Raw genomic sequence first — 17422 nt, 5'->3', positions numbered from 1 at the left:
TGCAGAGTTTATACAAATTTATATATTTTCTCACTTTAATTGTTGATATCACAAATCACATTTGTTAGCAATTCAATTTAAACAACATAATAATTTCATAATTATTAACAATAAATAATTGCAATCATTAATTATTAGCAACAAACGTAGATTCAATTTTACATTTGTATATATTTTAAGAAAAATATTTTTATACTTATTGATATTATACATATAATATTATATACATAATTAAAACAGTAATTTATGTGTATTCTTTTAATACCGTTATTAGTATATACTTAAAAATGTTACAAGTGGCATATTAGCATAAAACAATGCTGATTTAAATTTAACTTTTAATCTTATAATCAACATTGCTTATGCATATTAAGATACAAATTATAAATTTGAGAACAGCATCACTACTGTCAATATTAAAGAATTAACGATACAAAATGATATTTTATTTGCATTACTCTTGTCAAAATTTCTCACATATATTCCAAATGTCACTAAATTATTTGTATTACTATTTAGAAGCATGTTAACGTGCACATGATTATCGTGAGCGTGTTTATTAAATGTCCAGTTTTCGAGGGTTAATAGATCTGAATTTAACGTAGACGGCATAATTAACTCGCCTTTATTATTGTGTAAAGTTGTTGAAATTTCAATATTATGAAATACCGTCTGTGATTCTTGTACGGAATTGCACGATAAAACCGAATCATTCGAGCATTGAATTATACCACATGCACGTACATAAGCGTCGTCTAAATAATAACGACGAGCTCCATTAAAAACTGCTAAACGATACTTTACGCTTGGATCTGCCTTCGTAATTTCTACTTTGAACTCGCAACAGAAATTGTTTTGGCAGATAGACTTCTCGGTACTTTTCTCCAAAAGAAATGTTTGATAGATTTGAATATCTTCGTGCTTTAATAATATTTCATTAATCGTTATCATTGCATCGTTTACTTGGTTTTTCTGTTGATAATCTAACGAAGTTCTCTGAGCTTGACTCTTTGAAAAATCATGATAATTTTCATTATGTTTAGTTTTAATTATTTTGGGTACTTCAAATATCAATATTTCTTCGTGCGTAGTCTTAGGCATTATTTTCTTGCCAACTCCTTTGCGACCTATATTAAACATGACTTCGTATAGTATATTCGTATGGTAGAAAGTTTTAATTGCGAATGATATAAAATATAACATATAATTTACTGTACCTAAGTAAATTCCACTGCCAACATTGCCAAAACTAGGTCTATTGTAACCCGAAGCTAAAAGATTTACGTCTTCGGCATACGACCATCCCGCTTGCGTTTGTACAGCTGTAATAATTAATAACATTAACATATGTATTTAAAAAAAAAAAATAAAAAGAGAAAAAAGACTTTACTGTATTTTACTTGCCTGTTAAGAATGGTGTCTCAGAAAACCATGCCGTAGGGTACACTATGTCAGTAATTTCTTTAATTCTTGTTAGTATTAATGCCGGTTCAAAAAATAATATATCAAAGCATATAAAAGTTCCGAATTTCACTCCAAAATCAGTATTAAAGCTCACTACTTCCGGATGTAATGTCACGTTAAATTGATGCTCTCCATAAAGATTAGTCTTGCGATACCTAAAAAAATTATAATTAGACATAAATAATATCCATAGACGTACCTTGCAATAGTAATTATAACGCAGAGTTAAATACCTGGCGATAATCATTCCTTTACGATCAAACACAACGTTGCTGTTGTAATAGAACACTTTGTCTCTTGGGCAAGGTATATTATTGCAGGGTGCTTTCTCAGCGATATTGATCACCACATAGATTTCATTATCTCTTGCAGCACACGATATCTTTTTTAATGTCTGTAAGTGCAAAGATTCTCTTATATAATTTATACTATATTACTACTCCCATACAATATAAAGAATATTACATACATTGCTAACTTCAATAGTATTTTGGGTGCAAGGTTTATAGAAATCCATGGGGCTAGGAATAATAGTCGTCCAATCTCCCATTTCTTCTCTCTCTGGTAAATTAACTGTTGTCAAACCATCTTCTGGGAAAACGATTATATCTGCATTCTAAAAAAAATATATATATATATATATATTAAAATGCTTTACATAAATTTTATAACATACTGTGAAAAACATTAATTTCTATAATTATTTTATAAATAATTAATAAAATGTTTAAAACTATTTTTTTTTAATACTCACACTAAGACTAGCTGTTCTAATAAGCCTGACATATGCATCGGAGTTTACGTTTAAAGTCTCATTGGCATTTGAGAAATATTTGGGTGGGTATTCTACCACAGCTGCTATGTAAGTCATTGAGTCAGGCGTTGATTTCTATTAAAATATATATGTAAAATGATAGAAGTTATAATAGGTAAATTGCTTCAGAGCAAATAATATGCATTATAAATAATATTCTTAATACATTAAAAATTTATATTGTTAAATATTATATATAAAAGTTGCTTTATATTTACTTGATGTGATAGATGTACAGATACTATTAGTAGATAAACAGCAATCCACATTCGACCCATGTTTGATAATTTTGCTTTTTTTTCCTGAAAGATAAAGACTTAATATTTTATTAGTATAAAATATAGAGTATATAACAACTTTTTTTAGAAAATTGTCATTTAGATTAAAGTTACGTTAATATAGATTTTTAACAGTTAAAAAAAAAACTTTTTTTCCGATTTAAATAGAGAAGAAAGTATTTTTAAATACCTTGAATTTTGTATCGAAAAAGTAGTTACCGTCTGTAATTATTCTTATTACTTTTCTGGTAACATTTTATTAAAGAAATCTTATTGTTAGCTTATAAAGAGCTCCAATGTATGTAAGTTAATTATGTAAAAATATTTACATGTTTTATAAATATTTGCATATATCATGTTCACTGCACTTATTTAGATGGCTTATTTAACGGGTAATTTTTATAACGTTATTTGCACATAAGGTAATAAATCCTTTCTTTCTGTAAATTTCTCATTCGAGTTAATTTCCTGTACCGAGTTAATCCCAGTCTTGTTAGAAACAAAGTCGATAGTATATATGCTCCTGATACAGAGAAAAAAACGTGTTACGTGTACGCGCTACAATTCCCAGGTGATCTAGGTTTTCAGAACGTGGTTGACCACTTTCTTGCATCAATGTTATCTGCGCATGTGCGATGATATTAGTCTCAGTAAAGTAATCACTTCAGCAAGAAAGTGTTATGTATAATTTCTTTTGATAAGTCTCTTAAAATTAACTTGAATGTTTGAAATAAATTAATAAATTAGCCAAAAGGTGACGTTAAATATAAATGTCGATGTTAATTTATTTTATTCGTATGCAGCTAAATACTGATTCACTTCAAAGGTCTTCAAAAGATACTCGAGATGTTGACGAAAACAAGATATAAACGTCGAACACTCTTCCGAAAAATTCCTTGTAGAAAAATAAATAGACTGATAAAACTTTGTTTAACTTAACTGGCGATTAACTCGTGTAATATTTTGCCAACTAGATAAAGAAAAGCATTCATTAATTTGTCGCTACTTAATACAGTACATAGAAAAGAAGAACGTTATAAATTCTATTAGAAAAAAAAAAAAAAGATATGGTACAAAAATATAATTGATGGAATATATTTGACGCGTAAACGAATAATAACTTTTGGTAGAAATTTTTGATTAATATTACTTCTTAATCTGTCCTGCCAAGCATAAATTGCGAGCTAAATTAGAGCAAACTTAGAAAAGAATTCAGAAAGACTGTTATAAAGTAAGTGGACCCGTTGGAAAAAAATGATATAATTACTTAGATGAAAATTGGATAGAAAGTGTTCACAGCATCTGTATATAGCGTCAGATTTTCTCCGCACATGAACTCACAATCAGTACGTACAGAGTGCTACTGATATAAATTTCTTTAGAGACTTCAGTTTTCTTCCACAGTCCCACCGCGATCGCTCGTCGCGAATGCTGAGTCAATTTTTTTCCTGAAACATTCTTGGAACGTTCGGTGGTAGTGCGATCAGGTTTCCTCTCATGTATTGCACGTACACTCGTACATGCAAAATATTACACAGCATAAGAAACGATAAATGTATCTAAATATAAATTTATTTTATAGAGAGTTGTAAAATCTAAGAGCGACATTCAAATTTATTATTTAAGTCAGGTTTAAAATGAGACTTATGTCATATTCTATAACTGTACGTACGGGAAATATTCAAAATCCCGAATACATCTTACTTGCAATAAAATTTTAAGCTTGAATCTGTATTTGATAACTTTGCGTACAAATAACGATAAAATTAAGATAAGATAAAACTCAAGGTAGAAAGTAAAATTGACAGAAATGCAAGTTATTTTCAAACAAAAGATTTTATACAAAAAGTAAATATCACTTTAATTTAATACGAAAAAATAGACGATGTTTTTTAATTATAAAATAATCATGCTGTGTAATAAACTGCATTCCAGTTTTTTTTTAAATAGATATTTTGTATTAGAAAAAATGACGAAGTCTATCTAGTAAATCATTTTATGAATGTTTTTGTATAATTATCGCGAAAGTCATATCCTATGTGGCAAGTAATAGCTGCAAAATGATTCAATCTCTATTTTAGTCAATAACGTATTTAGTCAGAAACGTAAAGATAATTATTATTAGATAAAAATATATCTATACAAAAAAAAAGATAAGTGAGAAATACTATTACTAAACAAAATATGTCTTTAATATACAATAAATTTTAATTTGCGCTGTACAAGTATAAATATGTCTTTAAATTAAATTTTATTTATTCGTAGTATAGAAGAAAGAATTCAGAATTCACCAAATTTCGACGTTAAACTGAACAAAGAATTTATAATATATAAAACAAGAATTAATATTAATTTAAAAGAATTAATTTATTAAAATTAATTAATTAAATTTAAAAGATAGATTTTTCAAATAACTTTAAATTAGAAATAGGTTTCAGATTTTTAGTAATTCAAAATATGTTTAATTTTAGTCGTTGCATATGATACGTAATTAAAAAGATATAGTTTAATCATCAATATTTTAATAAATAATTAATTTTTTTTAACAAGTAATAACAAAATTATTTTTTTTATGATTAAATTGCGTTTCTCTAACTACATACCTTTTTAACGAGAAGTATCTTGTGTACAATCTCTTTTAATTTTTTTTTAATATAAAATATGACATTTATTAAAAGATGTCTCGTTAATAAGTTGGCGAACACGCGTGTTCGACGTGGAATGGATGATGTCGAGTAAACGTATTATTGCTGTTCAACAATTTTGATGGCAGTTCTCGTTCAGATATTCTGATATAAAGAAAGATCGCGAAGATTAATAAGCTAAGGTAGACTTTATTATTAAACTAATAATACGTTAAGATACTAAAAATTAATTTTAATATAAAACTGTCATCTCTATAAAAAATTCTAATTAACTATATCTATTTAAATTTATTTAAAGCTACTAAAATTGCAATAAAAATTACTTACTCCTTTAATTCCATCTCTTTGACCCGAATAGGCGATTTGAACGGCATGCCATCGCGTGGATATGTAGGTAAGGCTTTCAATATTCTTGGAGGAGGTTTCTTCGTAGTATTGTTAAAAGAATTGTAAGTAGGTCGGTTAGATTGTTCGTCGTATACCCAACCGCCGCGTATCGTTGATCTGTGCTGATTCGGGCTGTAGCTGTTCTCGCCGATCATCGGCGCGCTACTTTGTAAATTCAGTGCGTTTAGCTGCAGATAACCACTGCTACCTGCGATTGGTCCCAAGTCTTCCGAACCTCCCGATTTGCTCAAACGATTTCCCGGCTCTACAACATTCGTATCATTAGTCGCATAATAAATCTTAGGATAGAATAACTCATTTCTTTTTTTCCGAAATTATGAAAATTTAATAGTCTGTACTCTTCAATGCAAAATTATCATTACTGTTATATATCGTGTGATGTAATCTTACCGAAAGTTTTTGCTTCCCTTGCATGTGCTAGAAGAGTATCTACTCTGCTTCTTCGGAAATAAGTATTGACGACATTCCAACCCTTATTTTGCTTTGTATCTCGTCTAATATCCTCGTCACTATCGTTATTCTGACCACCGTCGTTCTCGTCATTGCTGCTATTATTACTATTGTTATTGTGATCCGCCTTGGAGGGAATATCGGTAAGATTGAGAATATCCGCCCGTGCTGCGGGAGCAGCCGGAGGTAGAGGTATATGAGGAGACACATCCGGTAAACGCCATCGTCCTAGCTCATCGCACCAAGTCGCTGCCGCTCTTACCGCCGCGATATCTCGAAAAGGACAGCCGGGACGAAGGTAGGGTATCATAAGGTCGCACAACTGAGATGTTAACAATTCTCTCCGAAGAAGATCGCGACGCTCAGCGTCCCAGGATGCTTGTAGATCCGCTGCTTCAGCTTCTAATTGTTTAACTCGCTTCGCCATTTTCTTTAGCGCATCTTCTGTTGATCTATTAATTTAAATATATCGATAAATTATTATTATTATCAGTTCCTCGTTTCTAATTGCTAAATAGATATTGCACAAACCTCAATTGGCCGTATACTTGGAAGACACTACCATTGGCATCATTGGCTTCCAGCGCTCCTGCAAGAACTTCTAACTTTTTCCTTCTTTTCTCCCTTCGTTTTTTTAATTCCGCGTTGCCGATCTCTTCTCCACCAATTGTTAATTTTTCCAGTCTCCTTAAAACATCTTGTAAAGCTGCTTCTCTCTTCTTCCTTCTTCTTTCCATTCGTTCCTTATCCAGCTCATTAATTTCTTCACACTCTTGATTAGGACTTTCAATTTTATCGGTAATACTCATCATATTTAATCCCGATTCGTAGCGGAATTTTAGAGCTTCTAGTTCTTCTTTTAATTTTTGAGCTGACAAATTCGAGCTCTCACATTCTTTCCTCAACCTCTCCACCTTAAATTTTAATTTTAAACACGTTTACGCTTTTTAAATTAGATTTGTATTTATTAATTAATAAATAAATTAAATTGTATTTTAATTTAAATATAATTTTTTAAAAATAATACGATATAAAAAAAAGATGTGGGATAATTTATTTAAAAAAAATTCACGCTTGTTAAATTTAAAAGGCATTTCAAAAAATGTGTTACATTACCTCTTCAGAATATTGCTTTTCTCTTAAATCCTCTCTTTCCTCATCTACACAATTTTGGAAGTCCGGTCCAACGTTCAATGGATCATTGCTGTCAAGTAATTTCCTTAAACGTTGAAGTTCTAATTGGTATTGTCTAAGAAGAGCGTCTTTGGGATCTTCGTTTACAATAGGCTTATTCTTAATGCATCTAGCCCGAGCGGCATAGCGCAGAGTGCTGAGAGTTTCTTCGGCGTCGATATCGCTTGGACTAACGCAGGCAATCATCAAAGTTCTGGCATTTCCGCCTAGACTGTCTCGTAGCAATCTTGTCAGCTTACTATCTCTGAAAAAATTAATTTAATTTTTTTTTAATTTAATTCAAGTTTAATAATATTAAATTTTTTTAATTCCTACGGAATTTTAAGCATAATTTACAAATGTCACCAAAAGCTCGCCACACAATGACGCATAAAGCAAACTGATTCAGATTGAAAGTTCGCGAGAATTTAATTAAAAAAAAAAAAAATTTAGTATTGTACCTGTAAGGAACGTGTCTTCCATTTCCGGCGGCTAGTGCGCTTATAACATTCCCTAATGCTGATAGACTTAGATTGATACTGGCAGCCTCTTTTAATCGATCTCCCGTAGCTCCGGTTCTGGTTTGCCTTTCGGATCCCGCGAGATCGACAAGGTGTAATCGACCTCTTCTGATAGCATTGCCACGTTTGTCGTCCTCGTTGATGGCGATCGCCTCGAGTGACAAAGTTAGAACGGCGTGACTTCTTGAACTCGCGGCATTCATCTTCGTCGCGGCTGCGGCTCTCCTTTGATCGCCTTGATGAACCAGCGCAGTGCATTCGGTTGCATCTTTAACGGTGACCTCGCGTAATCCACCCGCGACGTAAGTACCTTTCGTAGGGTCCTCTTTCAGGGTCAAAGTCTCCCCGGTGTCGTCTTGTAACAAATCTCGCAATCGCTCGTTATAGATCTCAAGATAACTGAGCAATGCTAAATACCTAAAACGTAAAAAATATAATAAGTACTAAAGAATGTAAGATTTTACGTAAATCTTGCCTGCAATTTTGAATAAAAAAATCGTCCGCTGGAAGGATAATGGGTTAAAATAAAATATTCTATACTCTACATATTTGTAAAAATTTATCTACGATTTTGAAAACTACCTTGTTTCAGAACTGGCGGTAGAAGTCGCTTCGAATAGATGTTCCAATGCACGTTCGATGAATCCTCGCATCGTAAACGATTTCCCGCAGCCAGTTTGACCGTAAGCAAATACGGTGCCATTGTAACCCTCTAATACGGCCTCGACGATAACAGAACCTACGTCTTCGTATACCGATTCTGTCGTAGCGGACGGACCGAAAGCGGCGTCGAATTGGTACACCTTTCCATTTCCATTGATGGTATTTTCCAACGTGCAGGATTTCGTTAGCGGATCGATCGTCACCACGTTCTGCAATAAATGTGTCGGTGAGAAATGCATATAAGGCGATAACAATCGAGAAAGGGTGACGTATTCAGGGGTTTCCTATTTTTCACACTGATTGATCAGCTTGCGGAAGTTTCCATAACACGAGTGTTCAACACATCTCTTTCATCTGGAAATATCTGTTCGATATAAATCTCGCAATAAAATTATAATTACTTCTTTTTATTACATATAACAAAATGCTTCGAGTAATGCTAAACGTAAAATGATATTATCAGAATTGTTTGCGTTAAATATCACGACGTATTGTTATAACAATTGTCAAGCGGAATAGTAAAAAATATATTCGATAATCGGTCAATCGAAAAGTACGATGACTCACAAATGCAGAGCGAGTTTCGCGGAAAAACAGTTCCGCGAATATAAAGCTGCACGTACGAGAATGTGGAATATCGTCGGCTGCGAAGCACTTGGACGAAGGTAATAATTACTAAAGTTAGCGTATAAAAAAGTATTCAAAAAAAAAAAAAATAAAATAAAGGGGAAAGAAGTAAAATAAAATTAACAGAATTAAAAAATAAAATTAGCACAGAATAAAAGTAGCAATTATGTAAAAATAGCGAAAAGTGGCAATTATAATTCTGTTATCAAATCTACATCGTACGGATATTTCCAGCAAACATTAGCCTTTCGTTATCGTTAACAAAAATCGAATGACTAATGCTAAATGTAGAAAGTGACATAATAATGTTACGATCGTTGATAAGAATATTGGAATGCATTGACACACTGTTCCCTTTACCAGGATGGTCGTCGCTTCATTGATGTACATATGTATGTAGGGAAACTGTAAGTGAGTGCCGTAAGTGAATTACGGTAATATGGATTACGTATATCGATGCATAAATTATTTAGCGATTCGTGAGGACATTGTGCACGAGCACACGCTATCTATCTACCCTTTCGTTACATTTAATCTTTACGTACGTGCATAGCGCTTTGAAAGCTTGAATTCTTTTTCCCTTTTTTCTTTTAATTCAAAAACATTTTACATATTAAATGATATAGTAGTGAAAATAAAAAGAAATCTTATTTCAATGTTGAATAATAAATTATGAAGGCAGTACATTAAGATAAAAATTGGAGCAAAATTATAATAGAAACTTCTACAAATTACAGGAAATATTAATTAATTAGTATTTCTATAATTTTAAGCTCTTAATAATAATTTCCATTGGGAACTGTAATAGCGATTTTGGGAATGTTGCGAATGCACGATTGAAAGCTTATCGCATGACGAAGCTGAAAGAAATTGTTACAATTTTCTGCGGGAAATATAGAGGTTGCTTTTTAAAATTGAAACGTGCGAAGTGATCGCGTGAGCCGCAACGTCACTAAAAGCAGGAAAGTGGAATGGTATGTCCGCTTATTCACGTGTGTATGCGTATACCTGCAAAGCTTGTGTCGTCATTTACAGGAAAGATGGTAGAGTAACTTGGCCGCGCTATCGATTTGGCACATATTCCATATTCTCGCCATCGATAAACGGCTTATAAATGTGGTACTGTTTGTATTACATGCAACTACTATACAATGTGTTATAACGGACAAGAGTTGCACAATTTTTAACTATTTAAAGAAAAGGGAAAAAAAAAAGATCTAATATAATGTAAGCTGACTTTCGTAACTTGACTGGGCCAAAATAAAAAAAAATTTTATTTTAATATATGTGCAAGTAACTTAACGTAGAGTTATTTTCTTCTAATTTCGTATTTTTAGTCGATACAATTTTCGTCAGTTTTATTATTCTATTATTTTAATATTGTCTCATAATTTTTTAAAAGTTACATTTTTAATTTTTAAAGTGTCTTCCTCTCTTTTTCCAATTAAAACGACGTACTTGGTGAGAAATGGTTCAATAAATGCCTAATCGATCGCACTGAAGGCATTGGATAGTCAAGATACGATGTCGCTTCCATCAATCATTTTTCATTAGGGTTAAAGCAACCTCCGATCTTGTGCCAGTATTTTTCTTTTTTTATAAAATGTTATCCAAATGACACTTTTCGTTATTTTAGAAATATTAAATTCCTCGCCGTTTTAATGTTAACGATTCTCGCACATAAATAAGATAAGAACTGGCCTATCGATAAACGCAGAGGACATTTATCACTTACGGAATAAAATATTTACAGCAAGACTCTATGATAAATTAAATTGTCCTATACACTCATTTATTATCCAATTTTTACGTTAGTTATGCAGGTATAATTACATACACTTAGCTTCTTAAACTCTAGTTCTTTTTTTTTAATTATTCACGATTTTTTCAATATTTTTTTTTTATAATCTCTTTAAACTGTTACCGAAATATGCAAGATGAGTTTTTGAGATATGTAAGAATGTTATTTAATTAGTACAATTACCTGACACCCCTGTTGCAATTCTTTGCTGGATATAGGCCGACATCTTACCGCCACTTTTACGGACTCGGACATCTAGAAACGAAAGAGAATTGTTTTTTTTTTTTTTTAATCTATTAAATATTAATATTAACGTTGTTACGGTGAAAGTTAGAGAAACCTTGTTTGATGTTTGATTCATGTGTCGGTTTCATAGTTTCGATAGGTGGACTGACCTTGAACTTAAAGGTAAATCGTCTGGGTCGTGACATCGCGTTTTTATCAGTGCGTGGGTACAGTCATACGGTACGTAATTGTATGTGTGTATTCAGAGACAAACATCGAAATGTGCCGTAGAGTGTTCATGATAGAATTATTTATCAAATTAAATAAATTCACTAATAATCCAGTGGATATTTTAATTTTCCTCGAGGTTACTTAATATTAATAACTTTCCACGTAGGGTAAAATAAATGTTTTGCTTTGTCTATAACGTTGCGCATGGTCGTTTTATATGAACGAATTAAGATCACGAGAGGTAGATATTTGGTGGGCTTGTCCGCGTGACCGAGTAAGGTAAAATTCGACCTACTTATGAGATCTTATAATACTACTTTAATTTCCTTGAAAGGCAAAAAATTGCCGAAGAAAAAAAAGAAGAAAAACTAAAAAAGAAAACGTTACGCGCATATTTTTAATATTTTGCTCTCGAAGATTATCCAAAGTTTTACTGTCTACAATCACGTAATTAAATCTGCCTGTTTATTTGAAAATTAATCGAGAACTCGCGACATTTAATTTGCATTCTGCGCGAAACGTTCAGAGACGTGCAAAGATAATTTGCAGCTTGCAAAATAACTGCGGGAATTAATATACTCGGAGAATTTTGTGGGAATATTTCTACTATTGATTTGCCAGTGTTCGTTGTCACTTACGCCGGCGATAAGCGCGTTTTATCTCGTGGTTTTACATTGGAAAGCACGAGAACGTGGTTCTTCGCCGCACAAAAATCGAATCGGAACGGACTTCTAGCAACATACGATAATACGTACGGAACGGCGAGCACATTTAGACTGACGATATCGCGCAGGTCGCGGCGTCGCGACGCCACAATGCTTCCGTGATTCATATTAAATTCAAATCGTTATAGTAGCGCGCGCATATTTCTACATGCGGTCAGAGTCGTACGTTCGAAGCCACTGCAGTTGGCCTGATGTGTACGAGTGCAGTTAACGCATAATATAATGCTGCAATTTCTTTATGATAATTACTATCGAGTGATTTATGGCAGACGGCATGTTGCTGATTTACTTACTCATATTTGTAGCTTTCGGTTAGGTTAGGGCAGGGTAGGTTATTTCCCTCCATCCTTCCTTCCTTCTTTCTTTCTTTCCTTCCTTCCTTCCTTTCATGGCAGTATTCTGAATTATCCTGACGTCTTGTAGCTTAGAATTACTTGACACTGTATTATACTGCTCTGCTTTATTTATCACTCGAGAGACGAACGACTGAAAGAACGACAGTGGATTATCGACAAGTGAAGTCGACAGCGTCGGCACTTTTTCGTAAGCGAGATTATCCTATCCGCGATTGAAAATACGCGTAATTGCGGAGCGATTAGCGATACGTCCGCACTCCCGAAGCTCCGCAATAAGACTGACCGTTAGAGATTTTGGGGCGAAGTTAGTAAAGTAGTGAACATGGCCACAGCTGATCGCAGCTCGGCAGGTGGAGCCCGCCAAGTTTGCGAATTTAAGGTTATGGTTATATCACGGATTGTGGCTTGTAAATAATTAAAAATGCAAACTGGATTACACGATAAAATAAACTTGGAATTATTGGTTAATAATGATAAAACACCGCGAGATCTTGGGCTTTATGCTTTTATCAAGAAAAATGTGTACGAATATTTTTTTATAGAGCTATTTAGTTAACATTATCCAGAGGTATGATTAAAATATTATTAGTTTAATAATGAAATAATTATGTACATACCCTAAATTTTTTATCTTTTTTGTAGGAGATCGATGATACACAAGGATGCATATTCCTCACTGTAACTAGGATGTTAAATAAAAGGAGACCCATATTATGACCTGCATTGATGAGAAAACAGTCCAGTGAGAGTACAATTTGCAGAATAATATTCTTATTTTTTAACTAATACTTCTGATAGAGCAATAGGAGTATACAAAAGCAGTGAAATATTACCGAGAATATTACCATGTAGCAAGGATGGTGAATTAGAGCCAATACAGAAGTTGTAGGATCTTGTGAATGAAACAACATGAAAGAAATATTGCTTTTTGGGAGATGGTGAGCACTGGTGTGAATCAGCAAAGCATCACATATGTTACCTGTGAAAAAAAGCATTGAAAACTTGATGAAACTTTTATGTGGAACAAAAGGTAAGCTTTAATTTTATGTTGTGCTAAGAAAATTAATCTAATTACTGTAATATTTTTTATGATACACCTTAACAGCTGCTTTCAATTGTAGGTCTAGTTCTGAAATTTTTTCTCCCAGTAAAATGAAATGGACTGCTAATCGTGATATCGGCGATGACATCGTGTCGTTAGATCCAGAGGAGGAATTTAATTTTAATATAGAGATGTCACACAAACGTTTTTGTGGGTTTTACAGAAATTTACATTTTTATATAAATTATGCGATCCTACCAATAAATTGAACGGACTACTTGTAAAACAGTTAAAGATAGATTTTTGTCGTGTAAATTTGAACAAAATGACATTATAATGTTAATAATTAAAAAAAAAATTGATTTGCATGGAAAAATTAATTTCTAGATAATTGGAGAAGAAGGGAACCTGTTTTAAATGTTTTACCTCGTATATACATATAACATTCATTTGTAATATATGGAATCTGTTCGCATTACATTTTTTAATTTATATTGACTAGAAATCAAATTTTGCCTATATTTAAATTATACGGCATCGTCTAGATGTATATAATAATATCTTTTAACTAATTTTGTTTAACTCCTTTAAATGTAATTTTTTTTTTTTTTTACATGTATACATTTCGATTTACAACAATAAAGTCTAGCAATTAATTTATATAACATATATTTGTAATTTATATATAGCGAGAATCAGCTTAATACATAGCAATAAGCATTTAACGATTTCACATAATTGATCTGGAACTTTGTACGTTATGAAACTAATAAAAATCCAATAACGGAACAGCCGTAAAGTCTTTTCAAGAATACAGATCTATACTTTAACGAAATAACAATTATTGCTTAATCTATGAAGTAAATTAAGTGCCTCCGCTTTAACGTAACGTTAATGCGTTTATGCATAAGCGTTGTTATTAACGGGTACAATTCAAATACATATCTATATTAAAAATGCATTTGCATACGAACGCAGTTACACGCAATTATTTTTCTAACTAAATCTTTCGTCCATACATAAATAACGCAATCGTAATTAGTTATCTAAAAAAAAAAAAAAATTAAATAAATAAATTGCGCGCAAGTAATTTTTTTAGTTTGAAAACTACATTATTTTAAAATATACAAAGAGAATAATTAAAGAACTTCGGTACACTTCTATTTATTCCAAAATATTTCCACGCTTATTATAAATAAAAATCAATGCACTGTGATAAAGAAGCGGAACACACACGCACGCGCGGACACCCTCGCACACATACACACACGCAGATGCATGCGCAAATTAAATCTTAAATTTAAAATTAGTATACGCTTGATAGAGATATGTTGAAGTGCTGGAAGAAGCAATTGTACATTTATCGTAAATATATGTTTTAGTTTCTCTGTTATTTTTTTAAATACTTTTTTTTTTATTAATTTTTTATTTTTTTTTTTTTTTCAATTTCCTTTCATTACCTTAACTCTACGAGCTTTTAATATTAAATATATTTTACCATTAATTATTGTCTGTCATTTCTGCTCGCAATCTTCTAATTATCTGATTGATTCAGCCAGGATCTGAACGTAGGGAAAAGGCTCGAGCCTACAAGAAAACGTTTTAAAGAAACAATTATATAAAAATTCACTTATATTCACTTCTCCTTTAAAGCGTTCTACTGCAGCTCGAGCCTTTATTTATATATTCAGCCTGTGTCAATCCTGCGGGTGGTTAGTATATATGTAAAATTATAATAATATTAAGGTTTTCTACGTCAAGTACGATGATAAAGTGTAGTCTAGTTAAATTTATCGAATAGATGCACGAGAATCATGTGCATACTATATATATATGTCCATATATGTATATACACGCACACAAGCGTGTGCACGTGTGTATACAGGATGTTTCTTTGAGAATGTGTGAGTGTGCCTGGATGCGTGTTGTACATATATTATAGTATACGTATAGGAGAGTAAATATATAAGAGTGACACTTATATATCTTAAACAATATGCAAGTCTTTCGTTTTAATTACAGAATGCAACGTATTTAAGATTATCTTTCTCTCTCCTGTTTTAAAATATTACCTATGATTTATTGTCATTATATATTTGGCAATTTTTATCTTTTTTTTCTTTTTCTTTTTCTTTTTTTTTTTTCTATATCATAATAAAATATAGGTAAGCACACTGTGAGGTTTCCAAAGTTTCGAGAGAAGGTATTCAAGCCGCTGCGTATTCCCTCTTGCATCATTTTAATCGAAATAAAATTTATTATTTGATTAATATTTTATTCAGAATATTTTATTCTTATTAGAGAAGTTACGTGCGATAACAGTAAAATTCAAGTAATAATGCACTTGTACGTATAAATTTTTTTTTGTGTAAAAGAGAGATTATTGTGGATGTTGAAATTTGTTTAAAATAAATTATTACAAATATAAATATCTTTAATATTTCAATAAAAAAAAAAAAAAATTAAGTTTGCAGCTCGCTTAAATTCTAATCTCGAAATTTTTCGATCTAATGTCCCTAGTTTGTAATATTCAGGCACTGGGTCTCAACTAAGAACCTCAGCCTTAACGACAGTGTTTTAAAATAATCTACGATATTGTAAGTAACAGCCTTTCTTGAAGAAACCTTTCTTGTGTGAAACCTTTTTCACGACGAGCGGGGGGTTGATCGAAGAGTTAATTCAAGCTGTTTGCCGATTGAATAATTTGTAACTTATTCAATAACCGTGACATTAATGCAACAGTTAACAGAAAAATAAATTAAATTATTTGCAACGAAATATAAATTGTTAAATAAAGAAAGGAAAGCATTTCTTTTAATTTTTTTTTTTCTTTTTCGTTAAGTTATAATGACTTATGGTATATGCAAAATAAGGAATTAAATACTTATTTTCAGTTTAAAAAATTTTATTAAAAGGTAATGATTATTTTACGAAAATTGATATGCTTGGCTTTCGATTTTAACTGTATTTAACGTTATGAAACTTTTGCTGAAAAGTATATATGCTTATATTCGCACTTGCTACTACCGTGAAAACGGACGTAGCTGTGAATATAATCGCACGTAACATAGTATATAAAATATCTCAAGAGAAAATGGGAATCAAGGGATCATGTGATATGTTAGTGCATTCGTGTTCGTGTATGTAGATAATAATAATATATATACGTGCACATAGATATGTGGTATTCAAATATACAAGTATAAAGTTTTCCCCTTCGGAGCCGTCATTTAAATATCAAATTATATGCAATAATTATATCCAGCATATTTTTTTTTGTTGTATTTATGTCCCTTGTATGAACTACGAAAGCTAAAAGTGGTTATTCTTCAGCATGAGAGCTACGGAGTAAGCCACACAAATAGCTGTCCTACGTAGTTTCAACTTTTTTTTTCCTTTTTATATAGAATTACAAGAAACTTTTACATTTATTGTCATTAAGAGATTCGTTCTTTAACCCTTAATTGTGTTTGTTCAATTGCAAGTATTACATTTCCTCTTTGGAAGGGTTAAAATTACAAATTAGTAAATATTTTAAATTTTATAGATAAAATATTGAAAGACGTACACTGAATTCACGTTGTCTTTTTGTTCTTACGTGTACGTGAACATTTATACATTTAAGGGTCAAGATGTAAAGTTGCTTGCACGTACAATTAGTGTCAACTCTCGCAAGATTCGCAAAAAGCTTTTGTCTTAATCTTGTTTAATAAGCGATCAGAAATAATACCATCTTTTCTTTTTCTCCCTTTTTCTTTTTTCTCTTTTATCGGAATTTATAGCCATATTCGTATTAAGAACACAGATATATATTGTACGCGCAAACCTTTTCTTAAGAATAATTATTGTCTTTCGTTTTCAATATATATCGGCACATATAATAATCTTGATGGATTATCGAAGAATATACTAGAGTTTCTTACATTTAAATTAATGTACAATGTCAAAAATTGTTAGATATAAGTCTTACTAGTTTATTGTCCACGTATCGTTTTTATC

The 17422-nt window shown here is 31.6% G+C and overlaps 2 protein-coding genes and 1 long non-coding RNA gene across 9 annotated transcripts; 1 reads left to right on the top strand and 2 right to left on the bottom strand.

Moving 5' to 3' along the window:
- Positions 1-4: 4 nt before the first annotated feature.
- LOC139109145 (vanin-like protein 1) lies at positions 5-3955 on the bottom strand. Of its 6 annotated transcripts, none has more exons than XM_070667985.1 (9): positions 3824-3914; positions 2747-2778; positions 2497-2580; positions 2219-2353; positions 1934-2080; positions 1698-1858; positions 1405-1619; positions 1218-1322; positions 5-1127 (listed from the first exon to the last, which is right to left on the bottom strand). In XM_070667985.1, exons 3-9 carry the CDS (start codon positions 2554-2556, stop codon positions 382-384), a joined length of 1569 nt encoding a protein of 522 aa, XP_070524086.1. In that variant the 5' UTR covers positions 2557-2580; positions 2747-2778; positions 3824-3914; the 3' UTR covers positions 5-381. The 6 variants fall into 6 exon arrangements, with proteins under 6 accessions (XP_070524086.1, XP_070524081.1, XP_070524084.1 ...); XM_070667980.1 differs by lacking the exon at positions 3824-3914 and adding an exon at positions 2886-3079; XM_070667983.1 differs by lacking the exon at positions 2747-2778 and having other exon boundaries at positions 3824-3955.
- LOC139109144 (osmotic avoidance abnormal protein 3) lies at positions 3820-12445 on the bottom strand. 2 transcript variants are annotated; one of them, XR_011546791.1, is made up of 10 exons: positions 12319-12445; positions 11028-11099; positions 8336-8625; positions 7694-8170; positions 7176-7497; positions 6591-6973; positions 6000-6511; positions 5529-5853; positions 5160-5345; positions 3820-4014 (listed from the first exon to the last, which is right to left on the bottom strand). XR_011546791.1 is itself a non-coding variant. In XM_070667979.1 (9 exons), the coding sequence occupies exons 2-9, from the start codon at positions 11097-11099 to the stop codon at positions 5243-5245; spliced, it is 2484 nt and encodes an 827-aa protein (XP_070524080.1). In that variant the 5' UTR covers positions 12319-12445; the 3' UTR covers positions 5159-5242. The 2 variants fall into 2 exon arrangements, 1 of the variants encoding a protein (XP_070524080.1); XM_070667979.1 differs by lacking the exon at positions 3820-4014 and having other exon boundaries at positions 5159-5345.
- A 362-nt stretch (positions 12446-12807) lies between these two features.
- Positions 12808-14212, top strand: LOC139109149 (uncharacterized). Its single transcript, XR_011546792.1, has 3 exons — positions 12808-12949; positions 13024-13411; positions 13503-14212. It is a non-coding gene; the product is annotated as an uncharacterized lncRNA (long non-coding RNA).
- Positions 14213-17422: the final 3210 nt, after the last annotated feature.

This window comes from Cardiocondyla obscurior, linkage group LG16, assembly GCF_019399895.1.
Source record: "Cardiocondyla obscurior isolate alpha-2009 linkage group LG16, Cobs3.1, whole genome shotgun sequence".
NCBI lineage: Eukaryota > Metazoa > Arthropoda > Insecta > Hymenoptera > Formicidae > Cardiocondyla > Cardiocondyla obscurior.
The sequence above is the reverse complement of the archived record's forward strand: the minus strand, read 5'-3'. Positions and strand labels throughout refer to the sequence as shown.

Bases quoted from the DNA above. Each gene is read 5' to 3' on its own strand.
- LOC139109145 (XM_070667980.1), bottom strand. From the start codon at position 2,913: ATGATATATGCAAATATTTATAAAACAT. The intron at 2,581-2,746 runs GTATTTAAAAAT...TTTATCTTTCAG, and splicing joins TTTTCGATACAAAATTCAAG to GAAAAAAAAGCAAAATTATC. The intron at 1,859-1,933 runs GTATGTAATATT...TTGCACTTACAG, and splicing joins ATACTATTGAAGTTAGCAAT to ACATTAAAAAAGATATCGTG.
- LOC139109144 (XM_070667979.1), bottom strand. From the start codon at position 11,099: ATGTCCGAGTCCGTAAAAGTGGCGGTAAGATGTCGGCCTATATCCAGC. The intron at 8,171-8,335 runs GTAGTTTTCAAA...TTTACGTTTTAG, and splicing joins ACCGCCAGTTCTGAAACAAG to GTATTTAGCATTGCTCAGTT. The intron at 6,512-6,590 runs GTTTGTGCAATA...TTAAATTAATAG, and splicing joins CAAGTATACGGCCAATTGAG to ATCAACAGAAGATGCGCTAA.